Genomic DNA, 20,810 nt, shown 5'->3' on the forward strand with positions numbered 1-20,810 from the left:
GACCAAAAACTCCTTTTTTATAGGTACACTATTGATAAGAAAGTCTCTTGAAAAATTCATGTTCACAAATTCACACTTAGCATCCCACAGAGCAAATTTGGCATGTATTTTAAAAACAGTATAAGTTTTTTCCTGCATGATTTTTCATATTCTCCTAGACCCTAAAGCTCTTCCTTTTTGGAAAGTCCCCTGTTTGCAATGCACAACCATACAGGCACCATTAACATTGCAATTATGTAGCAGGCTACTCAAAGCTCCACATCCCTGTGTTAACCTCTCATTTGCTGTTTTAACCTTTTCTTTTTATTCCTGAGACTTCCTTAGCCTTTTGTTTCAATAAACAATTTAATAAACAGTTCAGTGTAGTGAGAAGCCATATGGTGATGATAGTATTGTGGTGAATATTTGTTGGTTACCTGCCCAGCACCCACTATTCCTTCCTCCTGACAATATTACTCTATTTCTTATAAGGGTCTTCCAACTTTCTTGATTTTCAGCCTGGTTTTTGGAGGAGAACTGACCTCTTACTCCAGAGGCAAGTTCTCATGATAGGTACAAGCTAATTAGCATATTCTTTTCCTCTGGTCTCAGATGATTCCTTAAGCGATGGATGTATAACTCAATCGAAGCTAATTGGATGGAAGAAGATATTTGTTAGGGTTCCACCCACTTCTGTATGAGCCACTAGAAATGATTCACTCTTTCCTGCTACGTGTAAAACAGATACTAGGCAGTGAACAAAATAGTAAATATCTATCCGCATGAGGCATACATTCTAGTAGGAGGAAGTGGGCAGAAAACAAGATATACTAGATGGTATTCAGAACCGAGGAGAAAAATAAAAAGATAAGAGAAAGGGGTTAGAGAGGTAACAGGAGGCAAGATCCACATAGAACTTTGTAGACCATTATGAAGACTAGTTTTTACTCTGAGTGAGACAAAAAGCCATTGGAGGTTTTAAGCAGAGGAGTGACATGATATGATTTAAACTATAATAGGACACTCTGGCTGCTATATTGAAAGGAGAAAAGGGTAGAAGCACGGAGACTACTTATGACAGTTATGAGGCTTTAGTAAATTGAAATATTAGTTCCAATTTGTCACGCCTTTTAATAGAATTAAATCTAGAGAGAGAGGGGGAGGCATATAGTGAAAGAAATTGTAGGTGCAGCTTTTGACACATAGAGTTGACTGGAGTCAAAACTCATAAAGTTTTTAAGAAATCTATAAGCAAGAGCACTACCAACAACTAAATGAGACTGAGGATGTGCAAAATGTAAACAGATCGTTGGGCTCCCAATTTTCTACAGTCAGGAATCAGGTTGAGAAACTCACTTATCCATATTTCATTTTCCAGATAACTATGGAAGATGATGGAAAAAATGATTTCCTAGATTGTAGAACCAAGAGCTATGGAGAATAGACTGGAGAGTTATTCTTAGGGAGGAGAATGAATGCCTAATCATGGAACATTATCCCACCTTCCCAGATAGAAAAATCTGAAAACTTTGCTCAGTGGGATTTAATAATTGTTATGGACCAGTGACTGCTGTTTGCTTTCCATTATTCCCTTTTTGAACGAGAGTATTTTGTGTGTGTGGTTATATTGTCTCTGTCCATCATTTGTTGTATGTTGGGTGTGTGAGAAGAAAATACTTGGTCTTTTAATTTATAGGTCTCTACATCAACAAGAGCCATATCTGGACTTAACGTAGATCCCAAATTTCAGGGATTTGATGGAACTTTTGGGGATCTTGGGATAAGAATGAATGTATTTTGTATATTTACAAATATACAAATAATTCTAATTATGAATAATTATAACGAAGAGAGCAAACTGTAGTAGACTGACTTATTGGTTCTTCATAATTTTTCATTGCCCTGTGTTAATATTATATATATATGTGGCCTTTACTATGGTTGCATGGTGAGCAGTGTATTTCCTCACTTATTGACTTTGGGCTTGGTCAAATAAATTTCATTGGTGAATGGGTTGTCAGTGGAAGAATAATGAGCAAAAGCTTGAAATATTCTTCCATTTTGGCTTTTGTGATCACCATAAGATTATGCCTTAGATAGCATTTCAGCATGGGCTCTGAATAGGACACATGAAACAGATATTAGTTTACTCTTGGGCTCACAGCCTGAAGCAGACCTTCCCCAGCCAACCCACACACTCTCAGCTTAGAGCGGACCTGAACTTAATCTCGAGCCTGGAGTCCAGCCTAGCTCAGCTAAAGTACTTCTGATCCATAGACACATGAGAAAAAAATAATTTGTTTTAAATCACCGACTTTGGGATAGATTGTGTAGCATTAATGTGTCAATGACTGACCAATATAAAGGTAATTGCAATAATTTACGAGAGATGATGGGAACTAGGACCAGGGTGGTCAGATTCTGGGTATATTATGCAGACAGAACCCACAGGTTTTGCCGATAGATTATAATGGTGTGTGAGAGAAAGAGATAAATTGAGGATGAATTCTAGGTTTGGGGCTTGAACAAATAGAAGAACAGAATGGTCATTTTCCGAAATGGAAAAAATGGGGGAAATTAAAGATTTGAGGAGTAATATCAGGAGCTGTGATCAGGAGTAATAACATGTTATTTGACATGCTAAGTCTGAGTTGCCTACAGACATTCAAATAGGGATGTTAAGTAGGCAGTTGAATATACAAGTTTGGAGTTGAAGTGGAGGAAGGTCCAATATGTACAGGTATACATCTGGGAGCAATCAGTGTGTAGATGGCTTTTAAAGCCATGAGACTAGATGAGATCAACAAGTAAGTGGGTTACTTGAAAAAGAGTTCAAGGACTGAGCCTGGGTATACTTTAGCATTTAGTAGTTGGGGAGTTGAAGAGTTACCAGCAAAGGAGACTGAGAAGGAGCAGGTGGAGAGATAAAAAGAAAATCAGTGTTAATAAAGTATTTTCCAATGTGTTGTTATACCACATCTATTCTTTCCTACCTTCTCTTCCTTTTCTTCATTTACCAAAAACACCACCACTAGATGTGTGTGTGTGTGTGTGCGTGTGTGTGTGTGTGTGTGTGTGTGCATGCGCGCGCGCACACTGGAAAGCACACTGTAAATTACTTAACATATATAACATTATTGAAAAAACTAACTGGCATCTTTCTTTTTCCCTGGGGAAAAAATCTTTTTCTCTTCTGGTCTTTTTCTCAGGACAGGGAAGCTAAATCTTTGCATTAATTCCGGGTCCCATTGATAATCCCCAAGTAAGATGGCTTTTTTTGAGGAGAAGGGGGGTTGGAGGCTGGTGCTTTGAATGCAATAGGGGAATGAGCAGCCAGAATCCTGGAGGAGAGTTGATTTTTTTTCCCCGAGCCTGGGAGAGGGAGCAGTTAAAGATGGGAGAAAGGGGTTCAGTGGGTATTACAAACGTTTGTTTAGCTAATATGCAGTTCTCTAATGCCAGTAAAGATCCTAAAAGGGGGATGAATGCCCACGGTGAGTGGATATTAAAGAATGCTACAATCTTGAAAGCATCGGCATAAATCATCTGTATTTGAGAGAATACTTGGGTGAACTTCTTTTGTGGAACCTGATAAGAACTTAGTGACAAGGAAAGGTAATGGGGTACCTGAAATAACACTGCTTTGCAGAAAGAAAAAGTCTGAGCTAAGACAAAGATCTAAGTGCTTCCAGTAGACCACTTGTTATACACAACATACGGCTGGTTTTAGAAGCTCCTCCAGACCAAGCCACCTAGGCATATTATTGAGCTTTGGGGAACAATGGGCGGTGTGACTGTGAACTGAGAGGTATAATGCTAGAACCAAAGCTTGGGACATCACAGCAGTGCAGATGGGTATCTGAATCAGCCAGGACATTACATCAGTCTGCTGGACTATGCTATCTCATAGTAGAAGGCAACAGCATTAATTAAATGGAAAGAATCTATTTTCTTTCCATTTTCTTTTGGCCTAAGACATGGATCTTGAAGTTTCTTGAATATTCAAGAGTTGGGAGGCCTTAAAAAGGAGAGACTGAACTTTTTAAAAATAAGGCACTGGGGCTTGATGATTTACTAAAAAAAGTTTGTGAGTTTGTGATGAAGATATTACCATTTACACATTAAAGAAAGGTGGGAAGTTTTAGCTAAAAAAAGAGTATTTATGATGTTATGATAGCTTTCCGTTTTTTCAAATATGTTATTCGTCTTACTCTGTGTCATTCTGAAGAGCAGGATAATTAAAAAAAAACCTGTCAGTTGCATGAATGTAAGAACAAATATTCGTTTCTAAATCCCAGCACATGAATTATGCTCAATACATTTTTAAATAAGTGATTGAATGCAGGCATGATAAATGAAAACTTACAGGGAGGCAGATTTTTGACCCAGCTTATCTTGCTAATAATTGGAGTTATTCAAAAATTAAATGAACTACCCTTGAAAGGCAGTTAAATTCTCTATCACTAGGAGTGAAACTGGAGCTAAATGACTATTTTTCAGGGACATGATAGAAAGGATTTATTCCTTGGGAAATGATTAGACCACATAACCTCTGAGATCTCTGAAAACTCAAGATACTCCAGTTCTATAATTCTAAGTCCATGGGTCTCTATACATGGACTTGGGAGAAGTATAAATAAGACTTATGATCTCAGAGAAATCTTCAAGAGGCATGTGTTCAATGGCATGTTTATTAAACAAATGCTCATGACAGATTTTCACAACAGCAACAAATGTTATTTCACTACATCAAATCTCCCTTACTAAGAAAAAAAAAACGACAATCACAACAAGGTTGATGGATTTGGATTATTTTTTCATGTTTCTGGGGGGCAAAATCAGTCTCCTCACTTGTTTTCCTGTGTTGTCTCTTCTTGAAGATTACCTTTTTTCATTTTCTTCAACTCTTCTCTGGCTAAGTATCCCCGGAAGACTGCTTGGATTTTTACGGCAGCTTTCTCCTCTTTTTCTTTATCTTCTTCAGAAGATTCCTTCATGGAAAGGAGAAAAAGAGACTGTAAACATCCCATACAGTATTTTGATGCCATACAAATAGTGCACAAATTTAATCGATTTAGGCATGTAACAATTGAGATCTGTTGCTTCCCAAGGGAATTTTATATATTCTCATGTTGTATATGTACCAAATGGTAAATGCCAAAATAGCAGGTATTTTGTTTTGTTATTCTTTAATATGTCTCTGCAATAAATCATCATTGCCAACTTTTTCTCCCCAGAATATCTCCTATTTAACAGTTTCCAAGCAGTAACATTTTTGGAGGGGTGGGGAGGGGGATAAGTAAGAATCCTTGAAGCATAGCTAACCAAAAACGTACTTTTAAAGTCAGAAAGTGCCAGAGAGAAGTTCATTTGGTCCAATAGTGTCAGTTTTAACATGCTTGGTTTGACTTTTGTATATAGCTTCTTTTTTGTTTTTTTTGTTTGTTTGTTTTGTTTTTTTAATTTAGGTATAATTGACAGTGAAATGCATAGATCTTAAGTGTATAATTCAATAGACATACAGCTTTTAATATACATTTTTAAGTTATAAGTGATACATATTCATTTAAAAACTTAAATATCACTGGTAGTAAAAGTTTTCTACCCCTTCCCAAATCCTACCCCTAAGAGGTGACCATTATTATAGGTTGAATGTATATATCCTTTCGAAATTTCTCTATAGATGAAGTACTCATATGGGTACATATATGCCTTTTCATTTTAAAAATGAGATCATGCTATTCAGAATGTTCTGCAACTACTTTTTCCAGGTAATAACATGTCTTTGTTCTCTTCATCTATGTTATTATCTAGTGTATAACACTGCCCATTCTTTAAAAATTTTTAAAAATTTTTCAAGTTGACATTCAGTATTATTTAATATTAGTTTCAGGTGTACTGCTTAGTGGTTAGACATTTATATAATTTATGAAGTGACCCTGCTGATTAGTGTAGTAGCACCTGGTACTATACATAGTGCAATTGCTGGGTCATAAGGTAGTTCTCTTTTTAATTTTTTGAAGAACTTCCCACCTGTTTTCCATAGTGGCTGTACCAATTTGCAATCCCACCAACAGTGCACGAAGATTCCCTTTTCCCACATCCTCACCAACACTTGTTTTTTAATTCGCTGATGATAGCCATTTTGATAGGCATGAACAGGGGACTATTGATTCTGCTGAAAGAGCCTCCAACAAAGAGGGAGGGGTGTGGCTGGTTGCCCAGCTACGAATATGCCTCTGGCAATTTAAGGGTTGGGTGGGGTAGGGTCCCAGGGAGTCACCAGGGTGAAGCAAGCAAAGTTCACCAGACCAATGCAGATTCAGATTTGGCTGTGTAGGGGGAAGGCTCAACACAGGCAAGATGATGCCCACTTGAGCACTGCACAGGAAGAGGGCTCAACACAGGGTTAATGGTGGCTGTCCCTGCAGCCCGAGCCCCAAAATCAAACAACTCAATCTTTCTCTTAATGTCTCTGGCACCTCCTCAGCTGCTATCCCTCTGCTGAAGCCTGTGAGCAAGGGAATCTGTGTGTGGGCTCTTTAAGGGGATGTCTGGGTTTCTAGCACTCTTACATCTCACCCAGATGGTCAGAATCCCCACTGATTTTTACAGCCATATTTTGTGAGGCCTTCTCTTCCTGGCACTGAATCCCTGAACTTGAGAGCACTGGTGTGGGGCTGAAGGCCCTCACTCCTCCAAGGAGATCTCCACAGCCAAGGTACCCCTTCTGTTGCTCAACTGCCACATGCAGATGCAGGGCCAGCCCATTTCATGTCTTCGCTCCTCCTACCAGTCTCAATGTGGCCCCTTCTTTACATTCTTAGTTATAGGAATTTTGTTCGGCTAGTCTTCAGATGGTTCTCCAGGTTGATTGTTCTATAACTCAGTTGTAATTTTAAGGCGGTCATGGGAAGAGGCTAATACAGCATTTACATACTCTGCCATCTTGTGATCATACCTGTCCATTCTTTATTTAATGACACCATTGTATTACTTGTATTGATGGACTTTGATTTATTTACAGACCTTTAGGTTGTTCACCTCCCCTCTCACCTTATCATAAACAATTAGGTAAATCTAGCTCTTAAACTTTTAAAATGCAAACAAAATGGCATAAAATCCTCTGAGATGATGCACCAATATGGGCAAATGAATTATTCTGAAGTTGGAAATCAATGGGATCTTAACTCAAACTCATGAAAATCCATGTAAGGGCATCGATTAAAGATGTAAGGAAAAACACTTGCTCCATCTTCCCTGACCTCCCACTGTATCTTATGCCAATGTTAGGCTGACTGAGTTGTATTAATATAATTCTGAAATAATTTATAAAGCTTATAGGGAAAAGTTACACCCTATTGGGTAGGAAGTAAGGTGACGAAGGAAAGCTGTGCCACTGGGCCCCCTGCAAACCTACTACACAAAGCTACTCTACTAAGACTGGGAGACATAGCAACCCTACCTAATATATAGAAACAAACACAAGGAGACAGCCAAAATGGGGAAACAAAAAAGCCTGTCTCACATGAAAGAATAGAACAAAGCTCCAGAAAAAGACTTCACCAAAATGGAGACAAGCAATATACTAGATGCAGAGTTCAAAACACTGGTTATAAGGATGCTCAATGAACTTAGGAGAAGAGTAAATGAACTCAGCGAGAACTTTAACAAAAAGATAGAAAACATAAAAATGAAGATGGAAATCATAAAAAAGAATCAATCAGAAATGAAGAATACAATAACTAAAATGAAGACTACATTAAATGGAATCAACAGTAGACTAAGTGAAGCAGAGGATTGAATCAGAGAAAGTAGCAGAAAACACCCAATTGGAACAGCAACAAGAAAAAAGAATCCCCCCCAAAAATCAGGATAGGTTAAGGGTCCTCAAGCATTCACATCATAGGGGTACCAGATGGAGAAGAGAGAGAACAAGGAATTGAAAACCTATTTTAAGAAATAATGACTGAAAACGTCCCTAACCTCGTGAAGGAAATAGACATATAAGCTGAGGAAGTGCAGAGAGTCCCAAACAAGATGAACTCAAAGAGGCCCACGCCAAGTCACATCATAATTAAAATGTGAAGGTTAAAGACAAAGAGAGAATCTTAAAAGCAGCAGGAGAAAGGCAATTACAAGGGAGCTCCCATAAGACTGTCCACTGATTTCTCAACAGAAACTATGTAGCCCAGAAGGAACTGGCACGAAATATTCAAAGTGATGAAAAGCAAGGATCTACAACCATTTTACTATACCCAGTAAAGCTATTCTTTAGAATCGAAGGACAGATAAAGAGCTTCCCAGACAATTAAAAGCTAAACCAATATTATAAGAAATGTTAAAGAGACTTCTTTAAGAAAAAAAACTTGAAAAATACAAATAATAAAATGGTAATTACTACATATCTATCAATAATTACTTTAAATGTAAATGGAGTAAATGGTCCAATCGAAAAACATAGGGTGGCTGAATGGTTAAGAAAACAAGACCCTTACATATGTTGCCTACAAGAGACTCACTTCAGATTGAAAGATACATACCGACTGAAAGTAAAGAGATAGAAAAAGATATTTCATAAAAATGGAAATTTTAAAAAAGCTGGAGTAGCAACACTTATACAAAATAGACTTTAAAACAAAGGGTATAGCAAGAGACAAAGAAGAAGCCAGTAATCCCATTTCTGGGTATTTATTCGAAGAAACCCAAAACATCAATCTGTAAAGACATATGCATCCATATTTTCATTGCAGCATTATTTACAGTAGCCAAGATATGGAAGCAACCTAAGTGTCCATCAATAGATGAATGGATAAAGAAGTAGTACATATATAAAACAGAATATTACTCAGCCCTAGAAAGAATGAAATTTTGTCATCTGCAACAACATGGATGGATCTAGAGGGTATTGTGTTGGGTGGAGTAAGTCAGACAGAGAAAGACAAATATCATATGATTTCACTTATATGTGGAATCCAAAGAACAAAATAAACAAATATAACAGATACTCATAGATACAGAGAACATTCTGATGGTTGCCAGATGGGAGGGGGCTGGGAGGTGGGAGAAAAAGGAGAAGGGTTTAATAAGTACAAATTGGTGTTACAAAATAGTCATGGAGCTGTAAAGCATAGCATCAGGAATATAGTCAATAATATTGTAATAACTAAATATCATGTCAGATGGGTACTAGATTATCAGGGTGATTGCTCTGTAAGTTACATAAATGTCCAATCACTATGTTGGAAAGACCTGAAACAATATTGCATGTCAAGTGTAACTGAAAAATAAAAATTATTAAATATATTTAAAAATTGCTATAAAATATATAAACAATTAAACAACACATATTTTTGTTTAAAAAAAACAAACAAAAAAACCGAGTTCTGCCTGTTCTTCCTCTTGGGGAGATTTTTCTATCTGTTGACAATCTCAAGAAAAAAGATTTTATTTTTAAGGGGAAGAATGACTTTCCTTTATAAGAGGCATGTCTAAAAATGATCCACCAGTTAGTTTATCATGGATATTAGTTATCTAGAAAGCAAAATCATAATTTTAGCTATATGGATAACAGACTACATTCATATTTAGAGTATAATTTTAAACTGAGTGATATCATTCTTCCTAGGAATCCAATAGTACATGGAAAATATAACTTACTAAGGCTGTGACTGGCATCTCTTCTTTCACAGATGTCTGAGAGTTTTCCTTCTCAGGTGGTTTTTGCTCCTAGAGAGAGGGCAGAGGACCAAAGAGGCAATGTTTCCAAAACAGTTAAGTCTTAGATCAAACTGCTTACAGGCAATTAAATATTACTTTAAGTTATTGAGAAGTAGCGGGAATTAAATACAAGGAAAGTAGGTTGGAAAAAAAGAAATAAATGAAAACTCTCAAGAGAATATGCATAAGTAAATATTAAAGACTAAGGACCTGGTTAAAAAAAAGTTTGTTCTTTTGCTTTTAGAATATATGTGACATTGTTTTATACTAAAAACAAACCACTGTCATATATAAAAATTGATAAGATGCTGTAATGAATCATGAACAAAGTATAGAGAAGAAGTGCCAATAGTTTCTAAAATAGAAACAAAATAAATGTCATTATGTTGCATAGTGTGAAGTCAAGTTGACTTTAATGAAGTTTGTAGATTAAAAACTAAGTCGCAGTTATTGAAATCTTCCTCTAAATATCACATTGCTAATCCACAACGTATGGAAAGAACTTCCTTAATCCATAAAACAGAAAGAACATATAAGCTAATCAAACAAAGCCTTTAAAATTCAAGAGAAGAAAACACCTGAAACGGCTATATGACACAAATATTTTTAAATTTTCAACATTTTCCTTTGATTTCAATAAAACATGAACACAAAGAATCTAGTTAAATGGAAATAAACAGAACACCCCCATATCTGACAGGCACAAATGGGTGAAACTTCACTTTTGAACTCATGGAATAATGACAGATATTTCCCTAGGAAATTCCCCAAATCTACTGTGGAACATTATCAAAACCTGAACTGTGTTAATTCCTTTTAATTCAAATGTCTGTTAGTGCTTTGTGGCTAATGTTTTATCACAGTTGTCTAGAGTGGTGCTTTCTTAGACTTTAATGTACCTACAATTTACTTTGAGGATCTTGTTAAAATTCATCTTCTGATATGTAGGGCTGGGGCAGGGCTTGTGACTGAATTTCCACCAAGCCCAAGTTGATGCCAGAGATGCTGGATTACCACACAGCCTTTCTCAACCAGTATTCCTTATCTGGACCACACAACACAGAATATTTCGAGTGACTATTGTCTCAGCTCTCCCAAGGATGGTACATAACTAGAAGCATTCTAGATACAAAGGAGAGACATTGATTCCTTATGTGCAATGTATGCCTTCAGCTTAGGCCTTAATTGTTTTGAGGAACCCTGGTTGAGAAAGGCTGGTTCTAAGAATGCTACTAAAGAAAAGATAGGTTCATCCTCTGAACGGATAAGCTTTTTAGAGAAAACTCTATATATCATTACCATCTTTAATTCTAATTGGTCTTTTGTAAGATGTCGGTGATAATGGAATAACTGGACAAACTGTCCAATTCATTAATTCGACAAATATTTATTATCTGCTACTTTCAAGTACTATAATGCCCAATAATATTTGAAGAATAAATGAGAGTAATTATTCTATAACTATCATGCACATTCTTCCTGTTGACCGTTTTTAAATTTAAACTATGTATCTGTATGCGATTCAGATATTTTAGAAGTCAGAAAGAACAGCACAATTAAAAAGGTTTAATAAGAAGTAAGTCAGATAGGAAAAAGCTGAAAACCACATATCACTTATATGTGGTATATAAATCTAAAAGCAACAAAAAACCATGACAAACAAACTCATGTGGCTACCAGAGGGAAGAGGGGGAAGGATAGAGGTAGATATGAATAAAAGGGATCAAATATGTGGTGATGGAAAGAAATTTAACTATGGGTGGCGAACACACAATGCAATATATATGACATACTGTTGAATTGTATATATATGACATACTGTTGAATCGTACACTTGAAACTTATTAGATTTTGTTGATCAATGTCACCCCAATAATTTATAATAAAAAAGGTTTAATAAGATATTTGTGATGCCTCTCACAATTTTCATGATTCTGGGGAGATCTCAATAATTTCTGTTTTGGAGACAGAGAGAAGAAATAACCAAATCCAATAGCTTCACAGGACCATACCTTGAATGCATGGTTGTTATAGAAGCGGTCGTCAACCTTAGTCCCCCATTCTGCTGGATCAAAGTTGGTTTCTAAATAATAAAAATATAATTTTAGATTTATTTTGAGTTCATTAAAGTAAATCTAGAATACTAACACAGAGAAGTTTTTTTCAAATCACAGGTTCGTTACTGCCAGTTGAAAATCTTACTGATATTGTACACAGCCTAGCACTGAAGACGTAACCAGTGTACGTTAAGTATATGTTGATGAATTAAACATTAGATGAGCCATTGGGTATATTTAGAAAGGCAGTAAAAACTGTAATTGCTGCCTTCATAAAATTTATAATAAAATGGGAGAGAGTGGGAGAGTGAGAGCGAGGGAGGCAGAGGAGAGGGGAAGAACAAATGCCAGTACTTAAATGTAAGTATAGAAACTTACAAACAAATTAGCAAACACGAGAAAAGGTATACAAATAAATTCTAAATAGTAAGGAAGTTTCGAAAAATGAAGGTGAGGAGAGGTTTTTTTTTTTAAATGAAGCATATTATATAGTCAGTTGACATAGACAGGGAGAAGTATTTACATTTAAAGATAATTTTTCTTTTGCTTTTAAATATGAAGAACTTCAACTTTGAAAGTAGAGAATAATATAACAAATTTCCATGTGTACATTACTCAGATTCAATTATTATAAACTCACGATTTATCTTATCTAAAACTTCACTCACTTTCCTGCCCTTTCTTCTGATTATTTTGAAGCAAATCCTAGGCATCATATTATACTATCTATAGATATATATTTCGGTATACATCTCTAAGATATAAAGCCACAATACCATTATCGCCTAAAATACTAACAATAATTCCTTACTATCATCAACTATCCAAATTTCATCCATTTTCTAATATTTTTTAATTTTTTTACTGTTGGTTTGTCCAAGTCAGGACCCAAACAATGGGCACATCCAGCCTTTTATTATGTCTTTTTAATCTCTTTAAATTGAAAGCTCCCTATCTCCCACTCCGCATTTTTCCCTTGCAATTTATTTGTTGAGGAAATTAGGTCATTTTCTTTCTTTGGAGTTTTCCACAGTCTGAATATTTTGGATACCATTCCCATGATGATTTTTAATAAGTTCCTCTGCTTTTGAATTTCCTGTAGACTGCTAGTTACATCTACAGTTCAATATGATTCAGGTTTGGCTTTGTTCTTTTGGCAAGAGTATGGGTAGTGTAGTATAATTCTATCAGCAGATGTATAATATCTGGTTGTCTTTATAATTTTTATGAGCCCATTACTGATGACTGCTTAAATAATTTCTTTAGAGGTTGCAAAATGATAATGTTCTAATTTGGTCATTGGTTCTTTATTTCTGGAGTACCTAATAAAGAAAAACTTTCCTTCATCAATTATTTGGCTACCCTGAAATGCAGTTCTTACAGGAAAGGCAGGTTAAAGTTTTGGTTCTTTCCTTTCATTTACCAGTTTTCAGAATAATCAGTTGGTTTCTTAGGACTCTCTCAAGGAGCTTTTTTATTTATTTCTTATTTATTTTTTATTTATTTTTTATTACAAACTCAGGAATGTTAAACGAGTTGAATGAATTTCAATCTATTGCATTTATTATTCTTATTGATGCTCTCGTTGTCCAAAACTGGCCAGTAGGGACTTATTCAGGGGCTCAGATGTCCTTGAGTCTTTTGGAAACAGCTCTAGTAATATTTGACAGTTTCCTTACTTTCTGGTATGGCAAGGTGTTCAAGCTCATCCTGAAAATTTTAGGAATTATTTAACAATTTTTAAATTTAATTCTATCTCATAACTATTTTAAACATTTATAATTTCAAGTTCGAGATGTATTCAGAGAAATTTAACTTCTTGTTTCCTTCACTCTGTTCTTTCTCCCCCAGAGGTAAATGTTATTTTTAAAGATTTATTCTTCCATTAAAAAAATATAAATGAACACTTCTGTATTCATATCAATACCCCTTGTTAGATAATTAGTAGCATACTAAACACATTTTTTTCCACCTACTTTAACTTTTTTCACTTAATATATCAGAGATTTTCTTTATTGTTTTTATTTTAATGCTATGTATCATTCCATGTGTGGATGTATTCTAGTTTATTCAATAAATTCCCTATTATGGATAGTTGGTTGCTTTCTCAAATAACAATGCAATGAAAAAAGTGAGGAAGTGAATTTCTGTATCAAAGGTTAAATGCGTACATAATTTTCATAAATATTGCCATTTCCCCCTACGTGGGGTTGTATCATTTTGTTTCTCCTCCAGCACGTGTATGAGTGCCTATTTCCCCTTAGCCCTGCCTAGAATAAACTGGCAAACTTTTGGCTTTTGCCAATCTGATGAGTGGGGTTGCTGGTGGTGGGTGGTGTTACTTCAGTGTAGTTTTGATATAGGCTTCTATTATCATGGGTTAGTCTGAGTATGTTTTAATATGTTAAGGGCCACTGCATTTATTTTTGTGTGAATTGTTTGCTCATATCATTTGCCCAGTGTTTTTACAGGGTTGTTGGTTTTTTCTTCACTGTTTTTATAAGCTCTTTATTTATTAGGTTTACTAACTGGTTGTGATATAAATTGCAAACAGTTTTCCCGTTTGTCATTTGTAGTTTTATTTTCATTATGAGAATTTTCGTCATGTAATACTGTCAATTTTATTCATCTTTTCTCTAATCGCTCTTGGATTTTTAAAGTAATTATAGGTACTTAGCTAGGAAAATTTTTTCCACTTTTATGTGATAAATTTATCCATGTTTTCTTCTAGTATTTGTATGGTTTCATTTAAAAAAACATTTAAATCTCCAATCAATTTGGAACTTATCCTGGTGTAGGATGTAAAGAATAGATCCAATTTTCTCTTTCCATCTTTATCACGACACCATTTAATAAAAAGCCCATCTTTTCCCTAGCGATTTTATTTCATATACTAACATGTTTCCTGTCACATAAGTAAAAATTAAGACTAGTAATCACTGTAAGGAAATTCTTGCATTGTGTGAGACTGGCCTAGAGGACTTTATTCTTCCCTTTTGAAGAGACTTAATTCTAATACTTGTATCAGTTGGATAATTCACCTTTGGTTTACATGAGTTAAATGGGTGTGGTGCTTAACATTGTTTCAAATAGTTTCACCCATTTTTTTTTTTGTAGTTAGAGAACTAGTATTCTGAGACCATTACTCTCAATCACTAATTGTTTTAATTGTCATCATCCAGTAATGATGGCTCAAATGGTTTTGTAATGGGATGTTTCTGAGGTCTAAAATTACTTATAAATTTGTAAAATTGAAGTTGTAATAACAAAATTAAATTAGTGTTCATTACAATTCACCTCTTACCTTTTTCAGTGGCACTTAAGTTTCAGATTGTGCAACAAATATTCACAGTGACTGGATATGGAAAAGACCAACAAGATTCAAGAAACTGGCAGAGACTTTGAGCTCTGCCATGGTAGAGCAAAGACAACAAGGGGATAGAGCTGTGTAGTATGTATGGGAGCTGTTTCAAATCAAACCTTGTGGTAGTTTTCCACCCTTTATAAAGTGATTTAAAATGGAACGTTTATTTGCTTGTGGCTATTTCTAGTCACCTTTACCACTCTGTTGGAAGTAATGATAAAAGTAATGATAAAAGCCTATACAAAATGGTTGTTCTAATGAGGAATAGGTTTTTAATAAAAATAGTTGTTCTAATGAAGAATAGGTTTTTAATAAAAACTTATAGCTATGATATTTCCTATTTTGACCACTGAGTCAGGTCTTGATAGTCATGAACCTTCAAGGCTGGGAATCTGGAAATTTTATTTATGGAAGTGAAAAAACTCTTCTATGGTTCTCAACCAAAGAGTTACTGTTAGCCTGAATCTTAGTCTCTGGGCAGAATGAGACCTTGGGAGTACAGAGGAAAAATATAAATTATCTTCCCAAGCCAGAAATTTACTTTTTAAAGCAGTTTTTCTCTGTGCCTTTATTGTAGAACAGTTTAATATCCTCCAGAAAATACCAATTTACTTAATCTAAAAAGTAAAGAATTATTTTTTATAATACTTTCAAGTAAGAAAAGTCAAAATGTAAAGAAAACCACAAACTCTCCATCCAGTAAGCATAGACACTCAACTGCCTGGGATGCATAGAACAGCTAGAAAATAGAAAGCTAGACTGGACAATTTCTTGAGGTCCCCTTCCACCAGCATGTCCATGAGAAACAGCAAAGAAGGTCTGGGTACAAAACTGATAATCTTCAATAATGTGAATTAATGTGATTTTAGAGAACTGTTAAAAAGGGACATGTTTCAAATAGCAAGAACTGTTATTTGAAGCTACTTGCCTCATAAAGGCTTTCTGTGGAATCGGGACGATCCTATGCAAGTTTCACCATAAACAACTTCTTAGTTTCTTATTTAAAAAAAAAAAAAGCCTATTTTTAAAAAGCTTACCCTCTCTTTTCTCTAGAAGATTTTTAAAATATGCTGCTGCAAAAGCTGGTATATTGTCCGGTTGCTCCCTCAGAATCTCACATGTCAGCCCTTCAAGAAGATTTCCAAATCCTTGCGGAATTCGGTACTGGGTGTTGGAGAATGGAATCGACATCTTGGAAGGAAATGTCTATTGAACCTAGAGATTCATTAAAGAGTACTGTCTTTAAATTTGTCTGATTTTACTTAATCACAGCTATGGCAACAAATTATTTCTGAGTCCCAAATATATTTGACTTCAATATTATTTTCGCCATCACAATCCAAGTCCATCCCTTTAAGAGTTTTGAATTCTCCATTATTAATTAGAATATTACAAATACAGACCCATTTAATAGGCCAAATCATTTTTTAATTACAAAAACCACAGGTTTCTCACTATTACACTAAGCATTTTTTCTTTCTGTCCCTATGTCTGTATTTAAAAAGTGAATTTAAGTTTTGTTATCCCACGAGATTTTAGAATGATTGTTAAAAATTGATCATAAATTGCTGAGAAGACCCTGTATAGGGTCTAAAATTTTAAAAAGTAAGAGCTAGTCCTGATTCTAGAAATTTATTTGTTGAATGCAGAAGTTTGACACTCAGTCTTTTCCTTAGCTTCCGCTTCCGAAGCATGACCTATGTGCAACGCTTCAAAACGCCTATATACTCTGGAAGGGGCAGAGGGGTCGGTAGGGTAAGGGTAGGGCCAGTCAAGATTTTGTAATCTCTGCTTCCAAAGTTTTGAGATTCTTATATTTTCTGGTTTTGTCCTGAGCATGTCTTGTCTTCCTGTCTTGAAATATTAGGGTTAGATTACTAGGGCTAGATTTATACTAGGCCAAGCAGCGGGTTGGACTACGGAGTATGCAAATAACACTCAAGGCCCTGGCCTTTTCTTGAGAGTACGTAGGGTTCTTGATGGGTGAACTAGACGGTTTCATGAGGCCAAATCTGAGGAGTTTTTGTTTTTGTTTGTTTTTTTCGAGGGAACACGAGATGAGGCATTGAATCCTTAGGGTTGTGAAAAGGTATGGTTAGAACCTGAAACGATCTGGGGAGCGAAGGGCGGTTGGAGGGGGCAGGACGTCGAGGATCTGGGACTTCAGAATCGGCTGCCTGAGCTCCCAATCTGCCCCAGTGTTCCCGGAATGTATCGGGGATCCTGACAGAATACGAGAGGCGAAGGGGAAAGGTGAGGTCTCGGTTTGGAAGAGGAAGTGGGGTAAACCGCCTCACCTCTTGGTTCTCCCAGAGCTGTTGACGGGGTGATTCCAGTTGTTTTTTCTCGTTGCTGGGGAACCGTTTTTTTTTTTTTCTTACTTAACTACGGCGGCTGAGAAGGGGAGAAGTACGGCCCTGCGACGGCTTTGCGGACCGCACGGCCTGGAAGGGTGGGGTCAGACCTGCCCCGCCCAGGCCCCGCCCACGTCCCCGCCCCCACCAGGCCCCGCCCCGGCCTGGTGTTCGCGTCTGGAGGCCTGCGCTCCGAGACGGATCCTGGTTAACATGGTAGTGCCGGTGTTTGTATTGGGGCTGGTGCTGCCATTAATACAGCGGGCCCACACGAGTGCAGGTGAGGCGGCCCTGCTCGGCCCGACCCCCGTGCGGGCTCCGACATCCCGCGTGCTCGCAGGACCCCCACCGGCATCCCTCTCAAGGTCCTGGAAGGAGTCTCCGACCGAGGCCTGGGCTGCAGATTCTGCTGGCCTTGAGTCCCAGCCCTTCCGCTTCCTCCCTCGCGTCCACCGCTGTTAGGATACCGCACTTTGGGCGGAGGGAGAGTTGGGTTTTTCTGAGTGGGGAGGCCCTCGGGGTCTTTGAATAACTGTAGGGGAGCTCCAAGAGGAGGAGCGAAGCCAGTTAGATATTTGGAAACAGTTAACTGAGTCATCCAAAACATTTCAGTACCGCCCCCTCAGTGGTACCCTAGAGTGGGTTTGCTTCAAGCAAGGAATTAAATTTTACTAGTTTAAGTGGTGATTGGGGCTAAGAAGTACAACCCCATCACTGGCTCAGAATATTTGAGGCTCAGCTTCGGTTTCTGGTGCAACTCATAGATATTGCTGGGATAATATGCATGGCATTGGGGAGGAGGGTGACTCATTTTGACTATTGTCCAGGTGAGATCCTGTCATTTGAATATACCAGGCTGGACGCTGGGTCATAACCATGGAGAAATCAGAAAATGGAATCTGCTAATGCAAAATTAAAGTGATAATGTTGGACCTATATATTTTTTCAAACACTCAAATGGTGAACCACGAAGATCCCTGTTAAGAAATGAAAGTTAAAGTGCAACAGCAGAGTGCAGAAAAATGACTTATGCTGTACCCGAGAACCCCAAAAGTACGCAGGCTTTTCAGGGTTTAACAAAAGTGTAAACAAATCTTTTTCTGACTCAGCTCTACATAGAGACCTTTGAGTCCAAGAGCAGAGTAGGGCTAATATTTTATTAGTTTTTCTGTTAAAGTCTGTCAGTATTTTATCTTTGCCTTTAGGTCATATTGTTACATCACCTTCATTAACACTGACTATATTTTTCATTGATTAATGATATAAATTTTCCTTATTTAGTTGCATATCCTGGTATTTTTCCTTCAAATCACTCTTCGTGCTGTTGTTTATCATGTAATATTTGAGATGTAGAGAGATATATGTAACGAAACAATAAAATGAACACCCATGGGTGCTGTGCCCAACTTAAGAACTAGAACATTGATAGTTTTATCAGGATTCCCTGGTGTTCCTCCCCAATGCACCAGTTCCTCGCCAGATGTACCCACTGTCCTAATTTTGTCAATCTACTTTTAATAATGGTCTCTTCCCCAGAATGCCAATTCCTATTTTTCTACTCCACCCAAATGAAGGAAAAATTGAAGAGTTAAAAAAAAAAAATTCAAACATTAAGCATAAGTATCTTCCGTTTGACAAAAACAGTTACTAGTCTTGCCTCCTTTCTTGTTCCCTGCTTTGTCCATTGCTCCATTCCTTGGTAGTGTTCTGCTGTCTACTCAGCTTGGAATGTGAGCTTTATAAAGACAGGAAATACGACTTTTCTTTGGTTTCACCATGTTTTCAACTGTGATAGAGTGGAAATTGCAGTAACTTTGGAATAAAGAGGTTTGGTTTCCAGTCTTGTCATCAAACTACCTATGTGATTTGAGGTCAGTCAAAGAAATTTAATGCCTGCAGTGTGTTTAGCATTGTGCCTGCCACAAGTAAGCTCCCCAGTAGAATGTAAATTCCCTGCTGGCAAGGTTTGTCTGTTTTTGTTTGTTTGTTTTTCTTTCACTGTTATATCTTCAGTCCTCTAAATGGTGCCTTGCACATAGGCATCAATAAATATTTGTTGAATTAATTAATATTCAAGCTATTTTTTAAAATTACCTAATCTACTCAGTCTGTTAATCAGTAAATAACCGTTATTATACCCCAGGGTGTAAAAGATACTTTCCACTTCTAAAATTTTTTAGCTTAGAATAAGCCGTGTACAAATAGTCATGTCAGTAAATGTGTGTTGGAGAAAACAGACAGACTTGGAATGGTGTTTCCACCCGCCTCTGAGACAGTGGCTGCACACATCTAGAGCCCTCCACTTGCATGGGCTCATATGCCAGCGGCAGCCAATTTTCTTCGCTCCATTCCCCCACCCCCACCTTCTGTCTGCTTAGCTCTTAGGCCTTTGGTTTTCAGTTTTGTTCCTTAAGAAGCACCTACCCAAGACAAGGCTTCCCACACACGTGCTTCTTCCTTTCTCTCTAGCAGGCTGCCAATGTGCTTTTGCAATTCCAGGTGTCTCTTAGAGCCTTTTGCTCCTGGCAGCCGTGCATCTCCAGCCCAGTGGCCCTTTTGGATGAACTTTGATTGTCATGTAGTTTTCATGATGGGACTAACTCATAAGAGAGAGCTGAGGATGTTTAGGTACTAGGACTGTTATTTGAAGCACAGGACAAATAGGCCACTGAGCCTGTGTAGGTGGCCCATTAGCTGTGCTGCTCTGTTAAGTGTAGCCGAAGGGGCTGTCATCATTTGCAGCTTCCAGGGAGGAAAATGTCAGCCTCGTTAGGTCTGATTCTCTTTCCTGCCTATCATTTTTGTTTAAAACCCTTTTTAAAAATCTTAATTTTGTTAATTATTTTCTTCTAGGGATTTTTGTCTTTTTTTTTTCAGACCAACTGGGATGTAACTTTTTTTTTCCCTTTTAAGTTTTGATGAGAAACTCACTGAGATAATTTGGATAGATGCTTGTTATTAATAAAATACTTCAATATAGGCTGGATGTTAAAAATAGGAATGATCTTGTTAAAGTGAGTTCTTATTCAGTCTTGTTAGTGACTCTAAAATAGAATCCACAGTTTCAAGTGCTCTTCCCCTTGTTCTTTTTGCATAATTTACCTCAAGAAATGGGTAAAATGGGGACAGAAGACCTTTGTTCAGACATTTTGACCTCTCACTGACGTTTTTTGCATCATCATTTATCTGAATTTACCTTAGAAGGAAGCAGACTTGTCACAGATACTCATAAATTCTTATTTAGAATTGTCAGTGGGTTGTCAAAAAAACAATAAGGGGAGTTATTTGAGGGAAATTCACACTGGTAAGATGGAAAGGGGTGAAAAAGATTAGGGG

At 36.9% G+C, this 20,810-nt stretch overlaps 2 protein-coding genes across 3 annotated transcripts in view; one reads left to right on the plus strand and one right to left on the minus strand.

The window, feature by feature from the left end:
* Positions 1–4,652: 4,652 nt before the first annotated feature.
* Positions 4,653–17,560, minus strand: SPA17 (sperm autoantigenic protein 17). Its single transcript, XM_039872826.1, has 5 exons — positions 17,418–17,560; positions 16,158–16,335; positions 11,712–11,782; positions 9,640–9,708; positions 4,653–4,970 (listed from the first exon to the last, which is right to left on the minus strand). The coding sequence occupies exons 2-5, from the start codon at positions 16,309–16,311 to the stop codon at positions 4,827–4,829; spliced, it is 438 nt and encodes a 145-aa protein (XP_039728760.1). The 5' UTR covers positions 16,312–16,335; positions 17,418–17,560; the 3' UTR covers positions 4,653–4,826.
* Positions 17,561–17,626: 66 nt separating this feature from the next.
* SIAE (sialic acid acetylesterase) overlaps positions 17,627–20,810 on the plus strand; it is a 32,811-nt gene continuing 29,627 nt past the window's right edge. For both annotated transcript variants that reach the window (XM_039872827.1, XM_039872828.1), the window contains exon 1: positions 17,627–17,754. In XM_039872827.1, the coding sequence (XP_039728761.1) occupies positions 17,688–17,754 (67 nt within the window). In that variant the 5' untranslated portion in view covers positions 17,627–17,687. The remainder of the gene's footprint in view (positions 17,755–20,810) is intronic.

Source organism: Pteropus medius, unplaced genomic scaffold (genome assembly GCF_902729225.1).
Source record: "Pteropus medius unplaced genomic scaffold, Ma_sr-lr_union100, whole genome shotgun sequence".
In the NCBI taxonomy this organism is placed as follows: domain Eukaryota; kingdom Metazoa; phylum Chordata; class Mammalia; order Chiroptera; family Pteropodidae; genus Pteropus; species Pteropus medius.

Excerpts from the sequence above, each read along its gene's own strand:
- SPA17 (XM_039872826.1), bottom strand. The coding sequence starts at position 16,311 with ATGTCGATTCCATTCTCCAACACCCAGTACCGAATTCCGCAAGGATTT. Across the intron at positions 11,783-16,157 it reads TCTTCTAGAGAAAAGAGAGG|AAACCAACTTTGATCCAGCA; the intron begins GTAAGCTTTTTA and ends TTTATTATTTAG. Across the intron at positions 4,971-9,639 it reads AGATGCCAGTCACAGCCTTA|GAATCTTCTGAAGAAGATAA; the intron begins GTAAGTTATATT and ends CTTTCCATGAAG.